Source organism: Rhinatrema bivittatum, chromosome 4, assembly GCF_901001135.1.
Source record: "Rhinatrema bivittatum chromosome 4, aRhiBiv1.1, whole genome shotgun sequence".
In the NCBI taxonomy this organism is placed as follows: Eukaryota; Metazoa; Chordata; class Amphibia; order Gymnophiona; family Rhinatrematidae; genus Rhinatrema; species Rhinatrema bivittatum.
In genome coordinates this window covers 83,605,296-83,628,695 of record NC_042618.1, presented here as the reverse complement: position 1 = coordinate 83,628,695, position 23,400 = coordinate 83,605,296, and the positions used below count along the sequence as shown (strand labels likewise).

At 44.7% G+C, this 23,400-nt stretch overlaps 2 protein-coding genes across 6 annotated transcripts in view; both read right to left on the bottom strand.

Moving 5' to 3' along the window:
- Positions 1–848: 848 nt before the first annotated feature.
- The window catches only part of ACYP1 (acylphosphatase 1), a 51,140-nt gene continuing 28,588 nt past the window's right edge, over positions 849–23,400 (bottom strand). For both annotated transcript variants that reach the window (XM_029598416.1, XM_029598417.1), the window contains exon 3: positions 849–1,234. In XM_029598416.1, coding sequence (XP_029454276.1) covers positions 1,019–1,234 — 216 coding nt within the window. In that variant the 3' untranslated portion in view covers positions 849–1,018. The remainder of the gene's footprint in view (positions 1,235–23,400) is intronic.
- On the bottom strand, positions 3,464–6,401 carry LOC115089946. Of its 4 annotated transcripts, XM_029598415.1 has the most exons (3): positions 4,551–6,401; positions 4,367–4,448; positions 3,464–4,203 (listed from the first exon to the last, which is right to left on the bottom strand). In XM_029598415.1, exon 1 carries the CDS (start codon positions 6,127–6,129, stop codon positions 5,218–5,220), a length of 912 nt encoding a protein of 303 aa, XP_029454275.1. In that variant the 5' UTR covers positions 6,130–6,401; the 3' UTR covers positions 3,464–4,203; positions 4,367–4,448; positions 4,551–5,217. The 4 variants fall into 4 exon arrangements, with proteins under 4 accessions (XP_029454275.1, XP_029454272.1, XP_029454273.1 ...); XM_029598412.1 differs by having other exon boundaries at positions 3,464–3,891; positions 4,099–6,401; XM_029598413.1 differs by having other exon boundaries at positions 4,367–6,401.

The following is a 23,400-nucleotide window of genomic DNA, read 5'->3' as shown; positions in this document are numbered from 1 at the left end:
CGGTCTTCTTATTTATCCCAACCGGGCCCATGTTTCACCTTGCGGCTTCATCAGGGGAATTTGTAACCAATGAATTACTAATGTTCCTGTAAAACACTCGGGCCGATACAGTACAGCACTGTTAACCTGCCCTTGGACGCGCGTTTTCCCTTACCCCTTATTCAGTAAGGGGCAGAAAACGCGTGTCCAACCCGTGGAACCTAATAGCACCCTCAACATGCAATTGCATGTATATGATTGTGTGTGTGTATATATATATATATACACACACACATACATACATTTTCTACAGGAAGAAAAAAAATGTGTATGTGTATATATATATATCTACACACACACATTTTTTTTCTTCCTGTATATATGTGTATATATATATATATATATATATATATATCTACACATACATACATTTTCTACAGGAAGAAAAAAAAGTGTGTATGTGTAGATTATATATATATATATATATATATGTATATATCTACACACACATATACACACACACACACACACTTTCTAAAGGAAGAAAATTTTCACACGTTCTCCTCTACAACATCTCAAAGGAAGTAGCTGCATCTCAAAGGAAGAGCCAACCAACATTGATCCATAGTCTTACTACAGTTTTAACTAAGTTATGCTGGATTCTAAAATTAGCTCACAAAAGGACATCAGACTAAAAATCTTCCACCTTAATTTTATATGAAATCTTGGGCAGGACTGGACCTTTGCCTCATAAGTAAAACATTTTCAAACTGATTCCAAGGCTTCATCATTATCCACACTAATCTCTTGTGCATAACAGAGCAGCCCAGGCACACACAAGCATTCCTTAAAAACCTCCAGAAACGCAGTTTAGGGTTACAATTCTGCACTATATTGCTGAAATGTAGAAATCTGAAACCAAAGTGGTGCAGACTTCCAAAACCAGAACAAATACTACAAATAATTTAAAGCGGTAACAAAATAAAATGAAGCAGCAGTGTTTTCACATCAAACAATGAAGGTGGCACACACTCTGCTTTTATTTGATGATGCAGAAGTCGCTGTGCTCCAGCTGCGTGAGCCTTCTCTCACTGTGAAATTCTGCCCGCTTGATGCGAGATTTGGGGCTTCCTTTCTTCTGCAACCACTGCTGCATGTCTCGGACCTTGGAGATAGGCCCCTGCAGCTGGCCCTGCACACTGTTTTGCTCTGTATTCTGCACCCAGCCTACCAGCCCCAGCCTCTTTCCTTCAGCCTACGTGCAAAACAGAAAGGAACAAATATTTATTCATCCAAAGCGTTGTCACACAAAAAGCATGATCTCAATCCAGCGAGGAACCATCAGTATCTGTGAAAAACCAAAGCCTCTGATCCAAACAATACATTCCAAGACCTATCAGGATTAACACAGTTGTAACTTGGAATTTCTGGAAGGGCCATTTCATAAGGCATATGTTATAGCAAAATTAAAAAATTCTTTTTCTGACCATTTCTCCCTCATTTAAAGCTCCCTTTTTTTGTCAACAGGGTGTACCCGGGTGACTAAGAGGGTTGGATAAAGGTTTCAGAGGTACACCTTTGTATTTATTGACAAGAATGTTGAAGCACCTTTTCATCGCTTAGCTTAAAGGCATTGTACATGAATGTGGTTAAAATAAAAGCACCACATACAATATAACACAAATTCAGTGCATACAACTGAACAATTTGTCAATTTAAAATAAGACAAAACAGACTGTACAACCCCCATACACACACAAATATACATAAAACAGCATCATTAATATTTACTGTATTAGTAAAGAAATGTAGAGTAAAACTGAAAATATCATAATGCCTCTGTATCGAGCCATAGTAAAACAGCACCTTGAGTTTTGTGTGTGATTCTAGTCACTCAATTTCAAACAAGATAAAGCAGAACTAAAAAAGGTACATAGAAGGGCAAAAGAATTATGAAGGAGATGGAGCAGTATGCTCTTGAAGAAAGGCTAAAGAGATTAGCGCTCTTTAATTTGGAGATTAGATGACCAAAGGGAATATTATAGAAGTCTATAAAATGAGTGAGGTGGAATGGCTAAATAGGGAACAGATATCTACCCTTTCTGATAGTACTAAGACTGATCTCAGACAGGAGCCCTGCCTCCTAACTTTTAGAAAAAGACTTAAGACTTGGATATTCAAGCAAGCCTTCCCGGACACACTCTAATGTCTACACTATCTCCTTCCCAAGCAGGCTGCCCTCAACCATCCTTCTGTACATAGTATTTAAGTTGTATATTGTTTAATCGTTACTAATTTATCTCTCTCTTCCTCCTCATCCCAGTTTTACTACCCTTGTTAAAATGTAACTGCACCTTCGGGCACCACTGTTCCAGTTTGATGTATTTACTGCACTCCTGTTCTATGTAAACCAGCAAGATATGTTTTCATGATTGCCGGTATATAAAAACCTTAAATAAATAAATAAACAAACAAACAAACGGTCCCTCCATGAAACTAATAACCAGCAAATTTTTAAAAAATTATAGGAAGTATTTTTTCACTCAGCGCAAGTAATGGAATCTGTTGCCTGAGGTCATGGTCAAGGCAACTAGCATAATGGAGTTTAAAAGAGGCTTGAACAAGTTCCTAATGGAAAGCCCATAAACAATAATTAGCCAGATAGACTTGGGAAAGCCAGCACTTATTCCTGGGAGTAAGCAACAAAGAAAGATGTCAAATATAACTAAAGAGCTTTTAATACAATTCATACAGATTTTTAAATTTAATACATATCAACAAACCCATCAAAATATATCCAAAAAAGGAAAATTGGTTTTCACGTAGATAAGCAGCTGAATTAGTCATGCTGTCTGGGTACATCCTCCGTGCCACTAGGTGGCAGAGCTCTCCAAGTATGGTTAAGTCTTTCAGCTAGGTATCCCATCTTGTATATCGCTCGCTCTGCCTAAGGTAACTCAGTCAGTTTTTTTCCACACGATTAATGGCACGCGGAACTCTTTCTCTATCTCCTTTCTCCTCAAAATTATGTGTGTGTGTATATATATATATATATATATATATATATATAGTGTTTTCATACGTCGGCGGCATTTGAATGCGCCAGCAGACAGATCGACGCCTTCCAGGCATCGGCTCACTTCAGCGCTGAGCCAGACGAGGCTGGGGGCTGCTGAGGGCTACAATATAAGGGCTATTAGATGTACGAGGGCCCGGAGTAGACACAAATATCTCTTTAAGGGCAGCCCTTCTCACGGCTGCAGTGGTTCCGTTTCGCTGTTCATGGATTCAGCAGGAAAGAAAAAAACCTTGAGTATTTATTTTATTTTACTGTTTGTACTTTTTCCTTTCCATATTTTTATTTATATATATATATATATATATATATATATACAAAAAACCTCCAACGTGCAACCGTCGGAGACCATAAGCACTATTTGTTATATTGAATAAATCAATTCAAATATGTGATATTTCTTAGAAATATAAATCTTTTATTGACTGCTTTAACAAATATACTAATAATTTAAGTGAAAAATTGAATTGTAAAACATTAAATATTTTAAATATGCTAAAATCCACTTTTAGACCTATCAGTTATGACCCTCTATCCTCTCCTATACCTATCCTCAATCTGACCCTGATTGGACTAAATAAACCCTAACTTCATTGATGATAAATTTGGTCTATACAAAGGAATACACCACTTGTTACTTTAACAATGTTATCCCATATCTCTTGAATTACATTCCTTAATCAAAACAGTTAACATGTATCAGTGGTGTATCTCATTTGGCTGATGCTTTCTCCTGTCCCGACAAGGTCCTCGTTTCGCCAATGTTGGCTTCTTCAGGGGAATACTTTTATACCGACCAAACATCAATGAAAACCAATAACCTCCATCACTTGTATCTGAAAGCATAAAACTCATATTATGTCAAACTGATTATCTCATCTACTGAATCAATATGTACTGATCTAATCACATATATCCATGTATTACAGCCAACAAACTTCTAGAACCTAACATTTATAATGAAATATTCATTAATGATTGACAAATAGTAATAAATAAATTGTGAATTTACAAAGAACTTTTGTCCTGATACCCACTCCTACCTGTATTGTGAGTGGAGTGGATTCAGGAAAAACACATTCAATTCACTCCGGCTCAATTGCTCCTAAATTTTTAATATATGAAGTCTCCCGAATATGAATGTGTACCTATAAAGTGATTCAGAAAAAAGAAGATTTATCCCTACTTTAATATTCTATTTCCAAATTTAAATTTAAAAAAATCAAGTTTCAAAATATTAATCAACACAATGGTCTTTGTTGTCTGGTTTAGTCTCAAGATGTTACCACGGGGACACAAATATTATATTACCTTTCTGTCTCATCATACTTCCGTCTTCACAAACTTCTATCCATGAACGCTCCTCTCAGAGTTTCAATTAATTACACCACACCTGCAAAAGCCACAGAGTATTCACCCACGCTCTTCCCAATTTGATAATCAAATACATTCACCAAAAATTCTAAGAACCCAAAAAGTGATCTATATAATATACCTTATTTGCAAAGAATGCTGTTATTCTCAAGATGGAGTCACAAATACCACGCTCCTAACAAACTTCCAACCGACTCAGTATTCAACCGCACAGGTGAGGATTCGTATCCATTTCACAATGGTTCAAAATATGCCCCGATATTCCTCTGCCACTTGTATTTACTCCCTGTATTCAAAAAGAAGTAACAAAACGCTTCTAGTTCTTTACACTGAACCCCATGTTAATAGGAAAACTTTAACACTCACCTAGATCTCCAATAACCGTGCGTTGTCCTCAGAACATGTTTCATAATGAGGCTCCTTTCACCAAGAGCCCTTTATATACACCCCCTCAGTCTCTTACACCATCCAATCCCTTCTCACGTTCTTATTCCCGTCCAATCACATCGTTCCTCTTTGAAACCCTATCCTAGGGCAAAATCCCTATACATCTCGTCATATCATTACTCTACGCTATCCTACCATTTAATCCATTTGAACCCCAACTCAGTCATGATATCAGAGCCACTCCAACAAATCAGTAAAGGTTACTGCTCGCTGTGCAAACCGAACTTCAATTTCTAATCCGATTGTTCCAAATAAAAAAATTTTTTAAAATTGGAAAAAACTTGTTTATATAACTGCAAAGTCAGAACTGATATTACTTATAAAGTGCCAGTACTACCGTTCTACAAGAACGCTTCCCACTCTATTGTTGCATTCAGTCCCTTAGGTGCCATTGTTTGCCAATAATAAATAAATCTCTGTTCAGTTTGCCGCAGATCCTGAGAAATGTGTCCACCTCTTCTATTGGGTCGCTGCTGTAATATGCAGAATTTTAACTGATCCTCTGTGTGTCCACAATCTTGCCAGTGTTTTACCAAAGGGGACTCAATTTTGCCAGTATGTATACAACTCCTGTGTTGTATAATGCGAGTACAAATTGACAGTTTGGTTTGGCCAATGTATAGCTTCTGACACGGGCATAAGATGGCATAAATTACCCTGTCAGTACTACAATCAAAATGACGACTCAACACCTGTTTATATGGCATAGTTGGATGCTGAAAACTTTTTGTCTCTAGAACGTGTTTACATACAGAGCATCCCTGGCACCTGTATTGGCCAGGTGTTGGTTCTGTGTCTGTTTGGTACGAGTCCGAATGCACTAATATATCTCGTAAGTTACGTCCTCTTGTGCGTGCAAACAAAGGTCTATTCTGTAAAGATTCATGAAACGTTAAAACGTGCCAATGTTGTAATATAATTTCTTGAATCTTTTGGGTTCTTTGTGTGTACGGAAGTACACATACTAATCTATCTACTTCGCTTCGCTGTCTAGTTTGAAGAAGAGATGTCCGATCTGCATATAGCCCTCTCTTATATGCTTGCTTAATCGTTTTACCCGGGTATCCCCTGGCTAGAAACTTATCCCGCATTTTTGCTGCCTGGTTCCTATACTCATCTCTACTGCCACATAGCCGTCGCAATCGAAGAAATTGTCCTGCTGGAATATTAGTCCGAAGATACAAGTGATGGAAGTTATTGGTTTTCATTGATGTTTGGTCGGTATAAAAGTATTCCCCTGAAGAAGCCAACATTGGCGAAACGAGGACCTTGTCGGGACAGGAGAAAGCATCAGCCAAATGAGATACACCACTGATACATGTTAACTGTTTTGATTAAGGAATGTAATTCAAGAGATATGGGATAACATTGTTAAAGTAACAAGTGGTGTATTCCTTTGTATAGACCAAATTTATCATCAATGAAGTTAGGGTTTATTTAGTCCAATCAGGGTCAGATTGAGGATAGGTATAGGAGAGGATAGAGGGTCAAAACTGATAGGTCTAAAAGTGGATTTTAGCATATTTAAAATATTTAATGTTTTGCAATTCAATTTTTCACTTAAATTATTAGTATATTTGTTAAAGCAGTCAAAAAAAGATTTATATTTCTAAGAAATATCACATATTTGAATTGATTTATTCAATATAACAAATAGTGCTTATGGTCTCCGACGGTTGCACGTTGGAGGTTTTTTGTATATAAGTCTTGGCACTAATAGAAGTAGAATTGCCAAAAATTTTTTGCTAGCTATATATATATATATATCTCTGCGTCCGCCGGCGCATCAAGGCGATGCATGAAGTACGGCGAAGAGTTCGCCGGCACACCAGTACTCCACCCAAGCAGGGAATGCGTCTAGGCACCCGCCGACACATCAACGCGCCATGCACGCACGGAATGCGTCTAGGCGCCCACCGGCGTGCCGCCGACGCATGAAGAGTGTCGGGGTGCTCGCAAGTGCATAGACGTGCCGCCGATGCACTAAAGGTGTCGAGGCGTCTGCTAGCGCGTCCATGCGCCGCTGAAGCATGAATTGCGTTGAGGCATCTGCCGGCGCATCCATGCACCGCCGACTCACAGAAAGCGTCGAGGTGTCCGCCAGCGCATCTATACGTCACCGGCGCAGACTCACAGAGGACGTCGAGGTGTCTGCTGGCTCGTAAACACCCCAGCGACACACATGACAATGCGTCCGCTGGCGCAGCAGTATGCCACCGGCGCACGAGACGAGTCGGTGTCACTGCCATCACGCGTGGCTGCCAGCTCGTCCGCCAGTCTATGGGGCCACGTGCTCATGCAGCTGATCGGGAAGCAGCCCACACTGGGAACCCCCCCTGTCATACATGCACTCGAGAGACGGCTGACACGCCACAGACCCCGCTGTTGCACTAAACCACCAGGCGCATCTGCTAGTTCGCCAATTCATGGCCATCCTCGCTGGCGCATTCCCATTGCACATCAGACCGGTTCTCCACTGGAGGCACCGGCACATCATTACATAGGAAAACCGGGGGCATCTGCGGACACGCCGAAGCGCTGGTGCGTCCTCCCGACACACCTTTGCATCCACGGGAGCACCTCGATGCTCGTACATCTGATCCAGTGCACGAGTCCAGCGCTCACCAGTAGGGAAATGCCTCTCCTACATGCACGAGGCTCCAGACTTTAAAAAAAAAAAAATATATTATATATATATATATATATATATATACCGTATATATATATATATATATCTATATCTCCTGGAAGCCATTTCTGGGGACATATGCGTCCTCATGGCCCCACCTCAGGTGGCAACTGGGATGGAGAGCCATCTTGCTAACCTGATTCTAGACCGGAGACGTCTGGCACTTTCGACATTCTGGACACTCCTTCTGAGCATAGGGGTTACCTTAACACTTCATTCAGAGTGCATTCATGACAGGGCATGGAATAACCCACTATCCATTCCTCCAACATTGCACAGGCTGCCTACCAAATAGAAGATTCTTCCTTCCACTCTGAAGTACAGCTCCCACACCAAATCATGGGAGTACAGTCGGTGTTGCAAAGGGCTCGTTCATCAAGACTTCATTCTAGTGCGCCACCAACCAGAGCCCAGCATGGCTCCCAAGTCCCCAAGTGGACCCTAGGTGCCACGGCCTAGAAGAGGACTCTACAGACCTCCTGCGTTCTCTCTAGGAGGGATTGATGTCCCTTCCAGAACTTCTGCTGCTGCTATGGCAACCAGATATCTACACGACTCTATTCTACTGCAACAAAACACGATGTTCAGGATGGACCTGGCCGGCTCCGTCAGAGACAGGGGCAGAAAATATTGTTGCGACAGAGGATTCCAACGGGACAACAGCGCTCTCTGCAGCGGCCTTAAGTTCCAACGTGGACGCCATCAAGCCCAGGACTTGTAAATAATCCCAGACCTTCGGCACCTGTAGACACAGCAGACGCGCTATCTGTCCCTGAATCTTGTTCACCCTGTCTTCTGTGAGAAACACTCTGCTCCGCTGGGTGTCGAAACAGGCTCCCAAGTATTCGAGGGAATGGGAGGGGACCAGATGACTCGTCTGCACATTCGTGACCCAGCCCAGAGATTCCAGACATGACCGAACTCTGTCCACAGACCGCACACACTCCTCTAGTGACTTCGATCAGATCAGCCAGTTGTCCAAGTACAGGTGTACCAGAAATCCCTTCTGTCGCAGAGCCGCCGCCACTACAACCATCACCTTCGTAAAGGTCCGCGGGGCGGTGGCCAGTCCGAAAGGAAGCACTTGAAACTAATAGTGCTGTCCCAGAACCATAAATCTGAGAAATATATTGGTGCTCCTGATGGATGGGGATATGCAGATAAACCTCGGTGAGATCCAGAGACGCCAAAAACTCTCCTTCCCGCACTGCTGCAATTACGGTGCGTAACGTCTCCATCCAAAAACGTGGTATCTTCAAACTCTGGTTGACCTTCTTCAGGTCTAAGATAGGGCGGAACGTGCCTTCCTTCTTGGGCACCACAAAGTAGATGGAATATCTGCCTTGCCTCTGTTCGGTCATTGGTACCGGCACAACCGCCTCCAGACTTAGCAGACACTGAAGTGTTTCCTGGAATGCCATCCACTTGCTTTGGGAAAGACAATGCGACTCCAGAAATACCGACTACAGAGGGTGAGAAAATTCTAAGGTGTAGCTATCTCTCACCACGCTCAAGACTCACTGGTCGGAGGTTATCTTTGTCCACTCCCCGTAGAACCGGGCCAGCCTGCCCCCGATTACCAGAAATGAGGCGTGGACCTGCCGGATCTCATTGTGAGGACTTATTGCCACCTGCTCCCTGGATGAATTCGCCTCTAGATGACCTTCCAGATCCCCGAAAGGACTGTTGCCTATGCGAGGACTGTCATGGGGCCGAGACCCCCGAGGACCTTGGCTGATGAAAACGCCTCAACTCCCGAAAGCAAAACCAAGAAGAGAAAGGTTTCCGGTCAGACATTTGATCCTCTGGCAGCCTATTGCCCTTCGTCTCTCCCAGCGACTTCATCAGACGATTGAGATCCTCACCAAACAGTAGTTTCCCCTGAAAGGGCAGATTACAGAGCTGTGATTTTCACGAAAGCTCCGCTGACCAGTTACATAGCCACAAGTGTCGTCTGGCCGCCACCACCAACACCATAACTCGGGCCGTGGTTCTCACCAGGCCGCCGTCAGCCGATTCATTGTACAAACATTGTCTAATCGCATCAGGACGGCGGCCAAAGGAGGACAGTGAGGCGCCTTCCATTCTTTGGCTATTTCCATTCTCGTCGCAATACAAGCCTGTATGACAAAGGGATGATGGGTGCGGTGTTGACTGCATTCTTGTTCATTCAGTAAAGCTGTTTCCATTCGAAGTTGTATGGGTTCTTTCAAAACCTGGGTCAGGGGACCTTCAATCTGAGTCTATAGAGGTTTGATGCAGCCTCCTGACCACCAACATGTGCAAGTAGGTGCCTATAGTTTTGCACCATCTCCAGCATGTGCTAGAGTATTTAGACGAGATCTTTTCCATACGCTCAGGTGTGAGATACCATCGATATGGTTGTTTATATCCATTTTCCACCAATACTGAGGATATAGAAGCTTTGCTCAGCTGTCCGAAAAGGGCCTCCCAGTCCAATTCTGAATACTCTCTTGTCAAGTCCTTTTTCCAAGCTAATATATGAGCAGAATCTTCCAGTAGTTTTACATTCAGCAATTTATACACTTTAGCAATAAGACCTTTAAACTGATTTGGATCAGAGCAATAACCTTCCAGTAGTGTTTTCCCCCTAGTTAAATTTTCCTTAACCTGTACAGTGCGGCAAAAATGTCTGAGTTGCAGATATGCCAGAAACTCAGCAGTGGGGATGGAATATTTAACTTTCAAGGAATCAAAGGAGAGAATACCTCCCCCCCCCCCATACATCCTCAAATTTGAGAATCCTTTTAGCCTTCCATTGGGTAAAGGAATTGGGGGGTAAACACGGCAGAAAGGCGGTATTATGAAACAGCTGTGTTAAAAAGTAACATGACCTATCATCCACCAATCTGGTTTGCCACCTTCTCCATAAATTTAATGTATGTCTAGTAGTTGGTAGCATGTGATTGGTTGGTTTCCATGTCTTCGGAGCCTGCCAAGCTAAAGCTTCCAAGGGCATGTCGGGGATTTGGGATTTCTCTATCACAGCCCAGTGTTTTGGTGTTTCTGTCTGATGCCAAACTATCAGGGGGCGGAGCTGCTCTGCCACATAGTACCAGGTAATATTAGGAACACCGAGACCCCCTTCTAGCTTGTTTTGGTATAAGACCTTCCGGGCTACCCTCGGTGGTCGTCTTTTCCAGAGGAAGCAAAACAGCTTTCTTTGCCATTGTTTTAATAATTCAGGGGGAATTGGTACCGGTAATGACTGGAACAAATATAATAATCTGGGAAGAATATTCATTTTGACTGTTGCCACTCGTCCCAACCAGGATATGGGTAGGTTGCCCCACTTATCCAAGTCCTGGAAGACCCGCTTTATCAAAGAGACATAGTTTAACTTAAATAGATCAGTGTGGTGAGTCGCAATATTAACACCCAAATATTTTATCTTCTGATTAGCCCAACGAAAAGGGTGTAAGGGTTGCACTGCCTGTACTGTCGCAGAGCTACAGGTGATATTGAGAATTTCAGATTTGTCCCAATTCACTTTGAAACCGGACACACCACTGAATCGTCTGATATCATTTTCTATGGCTGTTAGGGAATCATGGGGATTAGTCAGAGAAAACAGGCCTTCCCCACTAATACCCCTCCTTATCCTGCACCTCCCAACATTGTGAATGAATAAATGCAAAATGTTGTACCACACCATATTGAAACTAGCTACTTTTGAAACCATATATTGTAAATTTTGTACATATTGACCTGTATATACATCCTGCCCTGTATTTGCTCTGTACCCAGTTAATCTGTTTTTCGACTATACTGTATCAAACTCTCCCATATTTAACCTCTTGTTTACAGTTTTGTTCCCTGTAAAGCAGTGGTCCCCAACCTTTTTTGCATCAGGGACCGGCTTCAAGCAAGACCATTTTTCCATGGCCCGGCGGGGCAGGGGCGGGGCTTTGGTCATATGGGGGCGGGGTTATGGAGGGGTTGGATTTTAGTGCACACTTATTTAATTATGACATTTATAATGTGAATGTGACTCAACTCACCATAGGTTCTCACATGCATGGCACACTGACCCATGATCGTCACGGGGCTAGATGTAAAAGTACAATTTGTATCCACGGGAACCCCCCTGACCCCCAATAATGGATGTAAAGCAGAATTATGACATTCCCCATACAACTCACCCTACAAAAAAGATATTCTAGTTCTGGTGTCATCTCAGTAACAGCAACTCAAACTCCTTCTACTTCCAGGCTCAATAGCCCTACTTATGAAAAGACAGCAGTTTACCACCAATGCATGTCCTCTGAGAAAACACAACAAATAAGACCGATACAAACGCCTACATGCTAGCAAAATATCTCATCTCGGTAACAGACACAGAACCGACCTAACATACTCCCAGGATCTGTAGTAATGCACATAAACTAATCCGCACACAGTTACACCTGTATTATGGAATACACTCAAACAGGAGCAACCCTATCTATGAAAAGGCAACACTACAAATATTAAATCAGGCCCTAAAAACCAATACACCTCCTATTAGGAAAACAACAAGCCAAGCAGCTATAGATCCCAACACAGAAATAATTGTAAAACTATACTAATAAGCAGAATAAATGTTTCAAAACAGCTATGAACAGAATAACATCCAACAATTAAAAACTCATAAAAACTATTAAACATTCTCCAAACACCAATAAAATATTTCAAAAAAGCAGACATCATACAATTAAAATGGCAGTCAAGAAAAATAAACTTAAAAAGCCACCTTTACTTACCCCCTCCAGCAGCTATCCTACTCCCCTTCCCTGCAGGCCGTGGCACACACCAGAAGCAGCAGTAGAAGCTAAGCTCTATACTTATGGTCCTCTTCCTTAGTGCCCATGTCTCTCACACACACACACACACCATACCAGTCATGCCCCCATGACCAGTTTCTGTCTCTCACACACCAATCATCTCCCAGTCTTTGGCACACACACACCAGTCACCTTCCTGAACAGTTTCTCTCATGCCATACACACACACACAGGCTTCCCACTCCCGTGTTCTACTTACATATATGGGCTTCTCACTCTCAGAATCACTTTCTCTGTCTCCCTCTCTCACCACACACACACACACACACTCACCAGTCTCTCACTCCCATGCTTGTTCTCTCCACATGCACAGGCTTCTCATTCCCATAATCACTTTCTTTCTCTCTCTCACATACACACACACACTCACCAGTCTCTCACTCCCATGTTCTCTTTCAGATATACAGGCTTCTCCCTCCCATGATGTGTCTCACACACACCCAGGTTTCTCACTCCCATGCTCACTCTTCACGTGCACAGGCTTCTCATTCCTATAATCACTTTCTCTCTGTTACACACACACCAGTCTCTCTCATTTCCATGCTCACTCTCCACATGCACAGGCTTCTCATTCCCTGAATCACATTCTCTCACATTCACACACACCAGTCTTTTTCTCTCACACACACCAGTCTTTTTCTCTCACACACACCGTCACCTTACCAAGCAGTCTCTCTCTCTCATGCATGCACACTCACCCAGGTTTCTCACTCCCATGCTTTCTTTCACCCCCATGCTTTTTCCCTCACTTCCATGCTTTTTCTCTCTCACACACACACACACACACACACACACACATCAGTCACCTCCCTGACTAATGTCTCACACTCTCACATACACGTCACCTCCCTGAGCAATCACTTTCATTGTCTCTCACATACACACACACACACATCAGCTCTCTGACCAGTCAATCACACACAGGCTGGCTGCTGCTTCTCTCACTCACTTCCTCTCCTCCCCCCCCCCCCCCCAAGCACAAATGGGAGCTGCAGCAGCCCCTGCAGTCCAAGAAAGAAGAATGCCATCGGCCGCGGGAGGCTCCTGCTGCTGACTCCTTTCTCGATTACCGGCTGCTTCAATTGCTCGGGGACCGATGCTGCAGCCGCCGCTGCTACTTTATCACGCGGCGCAGCTCTTTCTCCTTCCCGCGCACTGGGTATCACTTCCTGTTCCGGGTCACGGGAGGGGGGGGGACAGGCGCGGGAAAAAGAAAAGGCCAGACATGGGTGCCACAGCTTCTAGCACCGCTGCCGTTCCCACTGGGCTTGAACGTGCTGACAGCCCGGCGGCATCGGCAGCGGGAGAGACTGGGAGCGCGCGACACACCTGCCGGTGCTTGGCGGCGCCGCGGACCGGCAAAAAACTCCCACGGCCCGGTCCCGGTCCGCGGACCGGTGGTTGGGGACCCCTGCTGTAAAGGCTCTGCCTGTCGTTACAGCGACACTGTTTTTTGTTATATGTAAACCAATACTATGTGCAAACGGATATCGGTATATAAAAATACCAAATAATAAAGTGATTTTGAAGGTTTGATGTGCAAAGGTAAAACCCGAAATCGCCATGTTTTCCCTTATGGTGATTGCCAGGGGTTCTAGAAAGAGTGCAAACAATAGTGGTGGCAGTGGACAGCCTTGCCTAGTGCCACGGCACCCTTGAAATCGATCTGAGTAACCCCCATTGATTTTTAAGCATGCCCTGGGATTGGTGAATAAGCTAATTATCCAAGTACAGAAATAAGATCCAAAGCCCATCTTCTGCAGAACCCTGAAGAGAAATTGCCAGTGCACCATATCGAACGCTTTTTCTGCGTCGATAGAGAGAAAAATGGATTCTTTCTGGTGCTTATGCGCCCACATCAGATCTATCAGTTTGCGCAAATTGTCCCCAGCCAAGCGCCTGGCATAAAGCCTGCCTGATCTTGGTGTATTAACTCCGTAATGAAACAATTCATGTAGGCTGCTAATATTTTTGCGAGAATTTTATGATCAAGATTTATTAGCGATATGGGCTTGTATGAGCCACAGACAGCTGGTCCCTTCCAGGTTTCAACAGGATGGTTCTCCCCGCTATATTGGAGTTATGAGCCAAAGATCCCCCATTTCGTAAGTAATTATATATCGTTTGAAGGTAAGTCACAATACAGGGAGCGAATTGTTTATAGAATTTAGCCGTGAGGCCATCAGGACCCAGGGATTTTCCGATCTTTAGTGTTTTTATGGCATGGAGGATTTAGTCTAGATCTCGTCATCTAACCTATCCTGTGCTGCCTTTGTCAAAGTGGGTATGCATATCTCCTCAAGATACAGATCAATATCTGATTAATATTTGTGTCAGAGGCATATAACATACCATAGAATTCCAGAAAGTGCCTATGAATATCAGTATTATTAGTAAGGATATCTCCTTTATCATTTTTTATTTTGGCTATGGTAGTCTGGTAAGTAATTTGAGCTTGCGGGTTAAGATACGGCCTGCCTTGTTTCCCCCCTCAAAATATGCCTGTTTAACAATATTCAGTGAATGAACTAGCGAGTCTGCTTCCAATCTAGCCAATTCTTCCCGAGTTTTGGATATATGTTGCCATATTTTCAAGGAGCTGGTAGCCTGGTGGTCTCGGGTAAGTTGTGTCAATTTTTGGCGCAATTCGAACGCCTTTTGGGTATCCCTTTTATTAAGAAATGAAGCCCTTGAAATCAATATACCCCTCAGATATGCTTTTAAGGAGTCCCAGACTACCGCCGGGCTCACATCCCCATTATCATTTAGGCATATATAATCCTGTATCTGGTCTGCCAATAGTTTGTTAAATCCAGCGTCTGACAACAAAGAGTCATTCAAACTCCAAAATCGGGTCCCCTTGTCATAGTGTGGGATACATATGTCCACCAGTACCGCAGCATGATCTGACCAGGCCACTGGGCTAATATTGGGCTTCGAGATATAAGAGAGCAATGCCTTATTGATCAGAAAGTAATCGATTCTAGAGTAAGTTATGTGGGTGGCTGAGTAAAACGTGTAGGAACGGGATTTAGGAAAATGCATTCTCCATACATCTACTATTTGACAGTCATCCATCAGTATCTGCAATTGCTTCCTATGAGTAGGTGCAAGCGCAGCGCTACCTCTAGATGTGTCTATCCCAGGGTTCCTAGCCACATTGAAGTCTCCCCCCAGGATTAGGTTCCCTTTTCCGTATAGCAGTATGATATTGTTCAGTTCGGTAAAGAATTTCCCCTGATTAGGAGCATAAACATTTATGCTCCTGATTAGGAGCATAAACATTTACCAGAGTATACTCTGCACCATCTATTGCAATCTGCAACAATAAATATCTTCCCAACGGATCTGTAATACAAGAGTGATATTCGAACACCAGCTGTTGTGCAATCAATATACAGACCCTGGTGTATTTGGTGGCGTTCGTACTTGGAGTAAAGAATTGATATGGGTATTGGTGATTTTTTAACAATGATTCATGTTTACGCTTTAAATGAGATTCTTGGATAAAGGCCATATCCGCTTTTAGCGTGTTCAATTCTTTAAACAAGTTATGCCTTTTGTATGGTGAGTTGAGTCCCTTAACATTAAGGGATACCATGCAGAATGTGGCCATAGCTAGCTGTAGAAACCTATGGTCCTCCACCACCCAAAACCAGAATCCGGTACGCAGAGTAAATATTTAACCAACGCACATGCAATACCACCCCTGAGTGTATATTGTGGAACATTCAAACAGGGAACACAGCCCTTAAATAGTGTGTGATAACAGGTACCATTTTGTGCAGTAGTTACATGTACAACCCAGATAGACTGCTGATGACTCTCATCCCCCCAAAAAAATACAGATAGAAACATTTAACCCATTCCCCATGAGTTTCCCCTCCTCTTTCCCCCCTCCCCCCAACCACGATCTGCTAATAGCTCCACGCAGATCTAGGCTAACCCAGCCCTTGAAGGAAGATATTAATCATGGACTTTACACTCCGTCAAGCCGCCAGAGAAAAATCTTAGTGGGCTTCTGGTTATCTGTCGCCATAAGATATGCAGATATATTATAGGTATGGAGTCCCGACAACAAGAAAAACATTCAAAATAGAACCGCTGTGTGTCTATGAATAAAAAAAGACTGTGTATCCTGCTAGGCTTACGCTTAGTCTTCAGGTGCCTTCCTCCTGAAGTTTCCGGGAATCTGAATTTCTTTTCAGGTGGCTATTCCTGGAACCAGCCCTTTGCCATCTGGGTGGTTGATTCCTGGGAGTGAATTTTTGTGGCCTACCGGCTGTGGGATTGTTGCTGTAAATCCACGATCCTTGAGCTGGATTGCAGCCTCGGTCGCTGTAAGGATACGGGTAGATATACCTTCCCATGTGTATTGCAGGCCGAATGGGTGCAGCCACCGGTATTTGATGTTTTCTTTTCGAAGAAAAGCTGTAGCCTCTTTTAGTTCCTGCCTGTTCAGTAAAGTAGCTTGAGACAGATCAGCATAAACAGAGATTTCTTGGTCTTCCCACGACCACCGCATTTGTTTTCTAGCAATACCTGCAATTCTTTCCTTCAGGGCATAGTCATGATAGCAGACTATGATATCTCGTGTCTGGTTGACGCCCGCAGCACTCTATGAGCATGATCTATTTTAATGCTGGCTTGCAACATATCTTTATGTTCTGTGGTAGAGTGTAGTAAGAATAAACTGAAACGCTGGATTAACTCAGTGCAGTCATTTTCTGGTTTTTCAGAGAAACCCCGGAACCTAAGGTTTCCCCTGCGAGCTCTATTTTCTAAGTCTGCTAATTTCGCTTTCATACCTAGATTTTCTTCTTGAAGTTCTGTAACAGCCTCGTGTAGTTGCTTGGTTGTCTCTGTCTGGGTATCCACCCTCATATCAATATCATCTACCCGTCGTCCCATCGAAGAAAGTTCCTCCTGGAAATCGTTGATCATAGCTGTAATTTCTTTTTTGTAGGATTTCAAGTCCTTCCGTAGTTCCCCGAACCACTCTCGAAATTCTTTTCTGGTCAGGGCCTCATCGGCGCTCAAATGCGCTGCGCCATCGTCCGCGGTAGCATCGGCCTCAGCGTCCTGCTCTCCTGCCTCGCGGTCTTTCTCCTGCGCTTCTACTTTGCAGTAGGAGAAGAAGTGGAAATCCACCAATTTCCTTTTCGCCGCCATCCTGAAGTGTTGTCGGGTCCCTTGCACTATTTCTAAGGCGTTAAGGCTCGTCTAAAGTGCCCAAAAAAAGCAGTTTTAATCGGCGTTTGGAGGAGCTTCCTTTTCAGGCAGCCATGCAGCCCGATGACGTCACTTCCTCTCCAAGATAGTGATTTTCTTAGTGACTGCCGATACTGCTGAGAACATCCAAATGGTCCTACAGAAGTGGATAAAGCTTGGACATCACCCTGCCCACTTGCAGGCCCGAGTCGGGGGAATTCCACTCCTGGTTGATCAACTTCTGGATTTTCTTCAGAATAGGGAACGCGCTGGGGGGTCTCCGAAGGCCATCCAGAACCAGATTAACCCCTTCAGCATCTGAATCCTCCAGGGTGAGCTTAATCCCCAACTCCTCTAACACCAGAAGTATAAGCAGGCGAAGCTCCCCTTTCTTGAAAAGACGGATCACCCGTGGATCATCGCCTTCAGCCTCAGGACCATCCGAGGTCCCCTGTTCAGTTTTAGCGTTCCCTGGGTCCAGAGGGAGACCCCCAATCGGGTCCCCCTCCCGATTGGCCTCCGAGGATACCTCATCCTCCTCCTTAGAATCGTCCGAGTCCGATTCCAATCGTGCTAGCCATCCCTTGGGAGGTAGAATTCGCAGGCCCACAGAGCCTTTAAAGGGGACCTTCCCCACTTTGCCAATGCCGCCGGGCCTTCTGCAACCCCGCACTTACCTGCCTGCTTAGCCAGGAAGGCTTTGTGCAGCAAAAGTACAAATTCGGGTGAAAAACCCCCACGGGGTCCCTGAAGGGTGCTTGGGGCTACTAGGGCCCGAGATATCCGGACCTTTTTTCCTTGGTCGAATCATGGGAGATAGGAGTGATGGGGACCCCCCGGAACCCCGGGGGGGGGGAAGCCCCCCTATCCGGCTCTGCTTTTGCAGCCATAGCCACTCCCTCCTGTGACCCAAGCGCCACTGCCGCGGTCCGTGGATTCCTCCATGGCTTTGATTGCCTGTCAGACTCCCACCCCCACCCCCCCAGCATAGTCCGTGCAGAGGAGGTCATTCAGGTAGACCGACGAGCTGCCACAGGCATTACAGGTCTCCCTGAGCTGCTTGTCCATCATAGCAAGCACCAAAAAATAAATAAAAGCAAAAAGAAAACAACCAACAGGCAAATCCTATGCTTGCCGCACTTCCACGCGGCCCGGATCGTGAGGAGGAGGGGCGCACCATGCGGCAGCTGTCAAACCCTGAAGAGGGCGCATTGCCCCAAAAATTCCCGCCGGCGCACTGAACAGGCCGCTGCCGTGACTGAAAACCGCGCGGCTCGATCGGGAGTGCAGCCAGCCCCCACTGGAGTGAAACTGTTCCGACCGGGACCATTCTCCCCCGATCCTCCCACTTACTGCCCGGCCTGCACCTGATGATCCCACAGAGGTGTCTGCCTGCTAGGCAGCTCAGACTGCTCACTCGCATCTGCTGTTGCAAAAGCAGACAGCTCCAGGTGACTTTTTTTTTTTTTTTTTACAACAAAACTTTAAACTTAAAGGCCCAGATACACAGGAAAGCACAAAACAAAAGTAAGGGTACTTCCCTGCTCCTGGGCCGGTGGAGGGGCTTCAGGCCTACCGAGGGAACCATACCACTGGCATTCAGTGGTCCTGGAGTTGCAGGCTGAAGTTGACCGAGGGACGACCTTCTGCAGGAGCCTGTCACCTCGGGGAGCAATTTTCCTTAATATATCCAGTCAGTCATGACTGCAGGGTTAGCACCTCTACCATCTGCTGGGGGTAGAGAAATACTGAGGGACTGCAGGTGGCACTCTCATATATCAGAGCCCAAAGTTTTGTTCTCTACCTCCATCTGCTGGTAGGGATGAATAAAACCCGCTTGTCTGGACTGATATGGGTATGTTCAGGAACACAAAATTAAGTGCACAGATTTATGCATCTTTTTATGTGTTCTAAGCCTTTCTTTACATGCATTTTTTTAAAACTCCCAATGCATTATTATACTATTAACTTACTGCATTGAAAGTTAATATTTTTTACCATGCAGGTTAAAAAACTGCATACTGAATTTCAGCGCACAGTTTTACTGCAAACCTTATTACATTAAACCCCTAGTGAGTAAAAGCAAGTTTGCTTACCGTAAACGGTGTTTCCGTAGATAGCAGGATGAATTAGCCATGCTGTCATGGGAACTGTCAATCAGGGCCCGGGAGGCGGAGCTTGAGAAGCAGAGTGTAGATTTTTTCAGTCTCTGCGGCTGCGCGTGAGTTCCCGCACAGGAAAGTAACAGATTCTCCTCAGTCTGTATTTAAGTTTGAACGTAGCGGATAATAACACGACTGCCAGGGAGGTGGGTGGGTCCGCATGGCTAATTCATCCTGCTATCTACGGAAACACCGTTTACGGTAAGCAAACTTGCTTTTTCCCGTTGATAGCAGAGCTGAATTAGCCATGCTGTCATGGGAGTCCCAAGCTCCCAGTGACGCTTTCTTAATTGTCCTTAGCGTGATGTCTAGCTGTGGTAGTCGTGTGTTTAATTAGACAATGTGTGCAGAATCGCCTGTCCCAACTTCGCATCCCCTGCCGATTGTTTATCTATACAGTAGTGGGAAGTGAAAGTATGTAGTGACGACCATGTGGCTGCCTTGCAAATGTCTACTGGTTGCACGTTTCGAAGATGTGCTATCGAGGTTGCCATAGCTCATAGCTGATGAGCTCTTGGGAGCGAAGGGAGTGGTAAGTCTTGCTTAATGTAACAAATTTGGATGCACTGTACAATCCAGCTTGAGATTGTTCGTTTAGCCACCGGTAATCCGGGGGTATTCGGGTTAAACGAGACAACAGTTGAGATACCCTATTTGTAGAGTGTGTTCTTCTTTTATAGTATGCCAACGCTCGTTTACAGTCGAGGGTGTGTAACAAACGTTCCCTGTCGTTCGAATGAGGTTTTGGGAAAAAAATTGGTAATTCTATTGCCTGGTTCAGATGAAAAGACGAAATCACCTTTGGAAGGAAAGATGGATGAGTTCGTAGGACGACTTTATTGTGATAAAACTGCAAATACGGGTCGTAATGAACTAGTGCTTGCAGCTCACTAACTCTACGTGCAGATGTTATGTCTATCAAAAACACGACTTTCCAAGTGAGATATTTCATATGTGCTGAATCCATAGGTTCGAAGGGTGATAGCATAAGTTGCTCAAGCAGGACATTAAGGTTCCATGGAACAGGTGGTTTAGACATCGGTGGACGAAGATGCATTAAACCCTTGATGAATCTGGATAATAAAGGATGTTCAGCCACAGAGTGTTTATTGATCGGTCTGTGATATGCCGAAATCGAACTGAAATGAACTCTTATAGATGATGTTGCTAACCCTGCCTTATACAGAGAATGTAGATAATTCAGTAAGCGTGTTGGCGAACAGTCTATAGGTGGAATACCGTTATTCGCACACCAGTTGGAATAGCGCTTCCATTTAAAGGTGTAACTTCTTCTGGTAGACTGTTTTCTGGATTCTAAAAGTATGGCCTGTGCTACTGCAGAAACCCCTTGCTCAGTTAAAAGTGTCCGCTCAATCTCCATGCAGTCAGATGGAGGGAGGAATGGAGTGGGTGAATGAGTACTCCCCCTTCCTGAAGTAGAAGGTCTGGACGGTCTGGTAATCAAATTGGGGTTGTGATTGACAGACGTAAGAGATAACTGTACCACGCTGGGGCAATGAGGATCAGTTGGCGGTTGTCTGCTATGCACTTTTGAATTGTCCTGGTGATTAATGGAATCGGAGGAAATGCATATAGAAGACTGGACGCCAACGGAATAAGGAATGCGTCTTGAGAAATCCTTGATAGACTCGGTCGGATCGAACAGAATTGCGGAAGCTGAGTGTTTGCTTCTGTGGCAAAGAGGTCTATGGTTGGCATTCCCCAACGGTCGAAGATAGTTTGCACCACTTCTGCATTGAGCGTCCACTCGTGTGGGTGAAATATGCGACTTAACCTGTCCGCTCTGGTGTTTGCTATTCCCAGCAGGTAAGTGGCTTGAAGGTGTATGGAGTTTGTGTGTGCATGGGAAAAGATCTGAAGGGCTTCCCTGCAGAGGGGCCATGAACCGGACCCGCCTTGTTTACATAAAACATTGCCACTTGGTTGTCCGTATATATCATGACCCTTCGACCCCGTAGGTAGTCCTGAAAGGTTGTTAGGGCATTGCGTATCGCTCTGAGTTCCAATAGATTGATCTGCAGAGTTTGTTCGGTGGTCGACCAGAGGCCTTGCGTCTCTAAGAGATCGAGATAAGCTCCCCAGCCTTTCTGGGATGCATCCGTCGAGAGGACTGCATTGTGCTGTGGAGGATTGAACAAAGCTCCCTTGTCCAACGTTGGTACCCGGAGCCACCAGTCGATGTCCTTCTGCATCTGAGTTGTCAGCTGTATGCACTTTTGCAATGGTTGCGAATGTTGTTTCCACTGTCTTTTGAAACCCCACTGCAAGAGTCTCATGTGAAGTTTTGTGTTTGGGACTGTGAAATTTGCTGCCGCCATATGACCCAGAGCTTGCAATATGTTTTGAGCCGTTGGACACTGCGTTTCCTTCAGTGATTGGAGCAGAGCGCGTATTGTCACCTTCCTGTCGTCCGGAAGGAATGCTCTGGCTCGAATGGTGACCAGACGGGCTCCTATGAATTGCAGCATCTGTGTAGGCTGTAAGGTGGATTTTGGGTAGTTGATGATCAACCCCAACTCCTGCAGGCAGCTGATCGCCTTGTTGAGATGATGCTTCAAAAGGATTGGATCCGACGCTACTAGCAGCCAATCGTCTAGATATGGAAAGATAGTCAGACCTTGCTGGCGAAGGTGGGCCACCACAATACATTTGGTAAATACCCTGGGGGCTGCTGAGCGGCCAAATGGTAGGACCTGGTATTGGTAATGTTTGTTGTGGTACTGAAAACATAGGTATTGCCAAGAGGATCGGTGGATTGGTATGTGTGTATATGCATCCTTGAGGTCTATTGAACACATCCGGTCCCTGGGTTGTAACAATGGAAGGATGGATTTCAGAGATACCATCTTGAACTTTTCTCGAACTATCCATTTGTTCAGGTTCCTGAGGTCCAGGATGGAATGGTAGCCCCCCGATTTCTTTGGAATTAGAAAATATGGGGAGTAAAAGCCCTTGCACCGTTGCGCCCGAGGGATGTATCGGATAGCCTTCTGATGTTGAAGTAGGGCTATCTCTTGGGTGAGTTGGGGGTATAGGGTTTTCAAACCCCAAGGTGCTAGATGTGGAATTTGGGGCTTGGTTAGAAACTGAAGCTGATATCCATTCTTCACTATTTCCAGAACCCATTGATCTGATGTTATAGACACCCAGGTGGTGAAGCAAGCTGTTATTCTTCCTGGAGGGGCTTCTGGTAGGGGAGGTGGTGGCCTGGTTCTTAAAAAGATTGCAAGGTCTTTGCTGGAACCGCGGTTTGCTGCAGCTGTTGCTGTCTTTGTGACCGTGGTTTTCCCCTCCTCTGCTGTTGTTGCTGAGGGGGATGAGTCTGCTGTCTTTGAAAGGTTTGATAAGACTGCGTTCTGAACGATTGGTAGTTCGTGTAGGGTCTTTGAGAGAAAGATTGCCTACGAGATGTATGAAAATATCTCTTGGAAGTGGCTGGTGTTGTTAAAGACTGTACTGCAAGTGCTTGGCCCTTTAAATAGCTAACGGTATCATGAAACCGTTCACCGAATAGATTATCTCCTGTGCATGGGAGATTAGCTAACTTCTCATGTAACTCCTCTCAGATGGCGCTGGCCTTTAGCCAAGCTAGTCTCC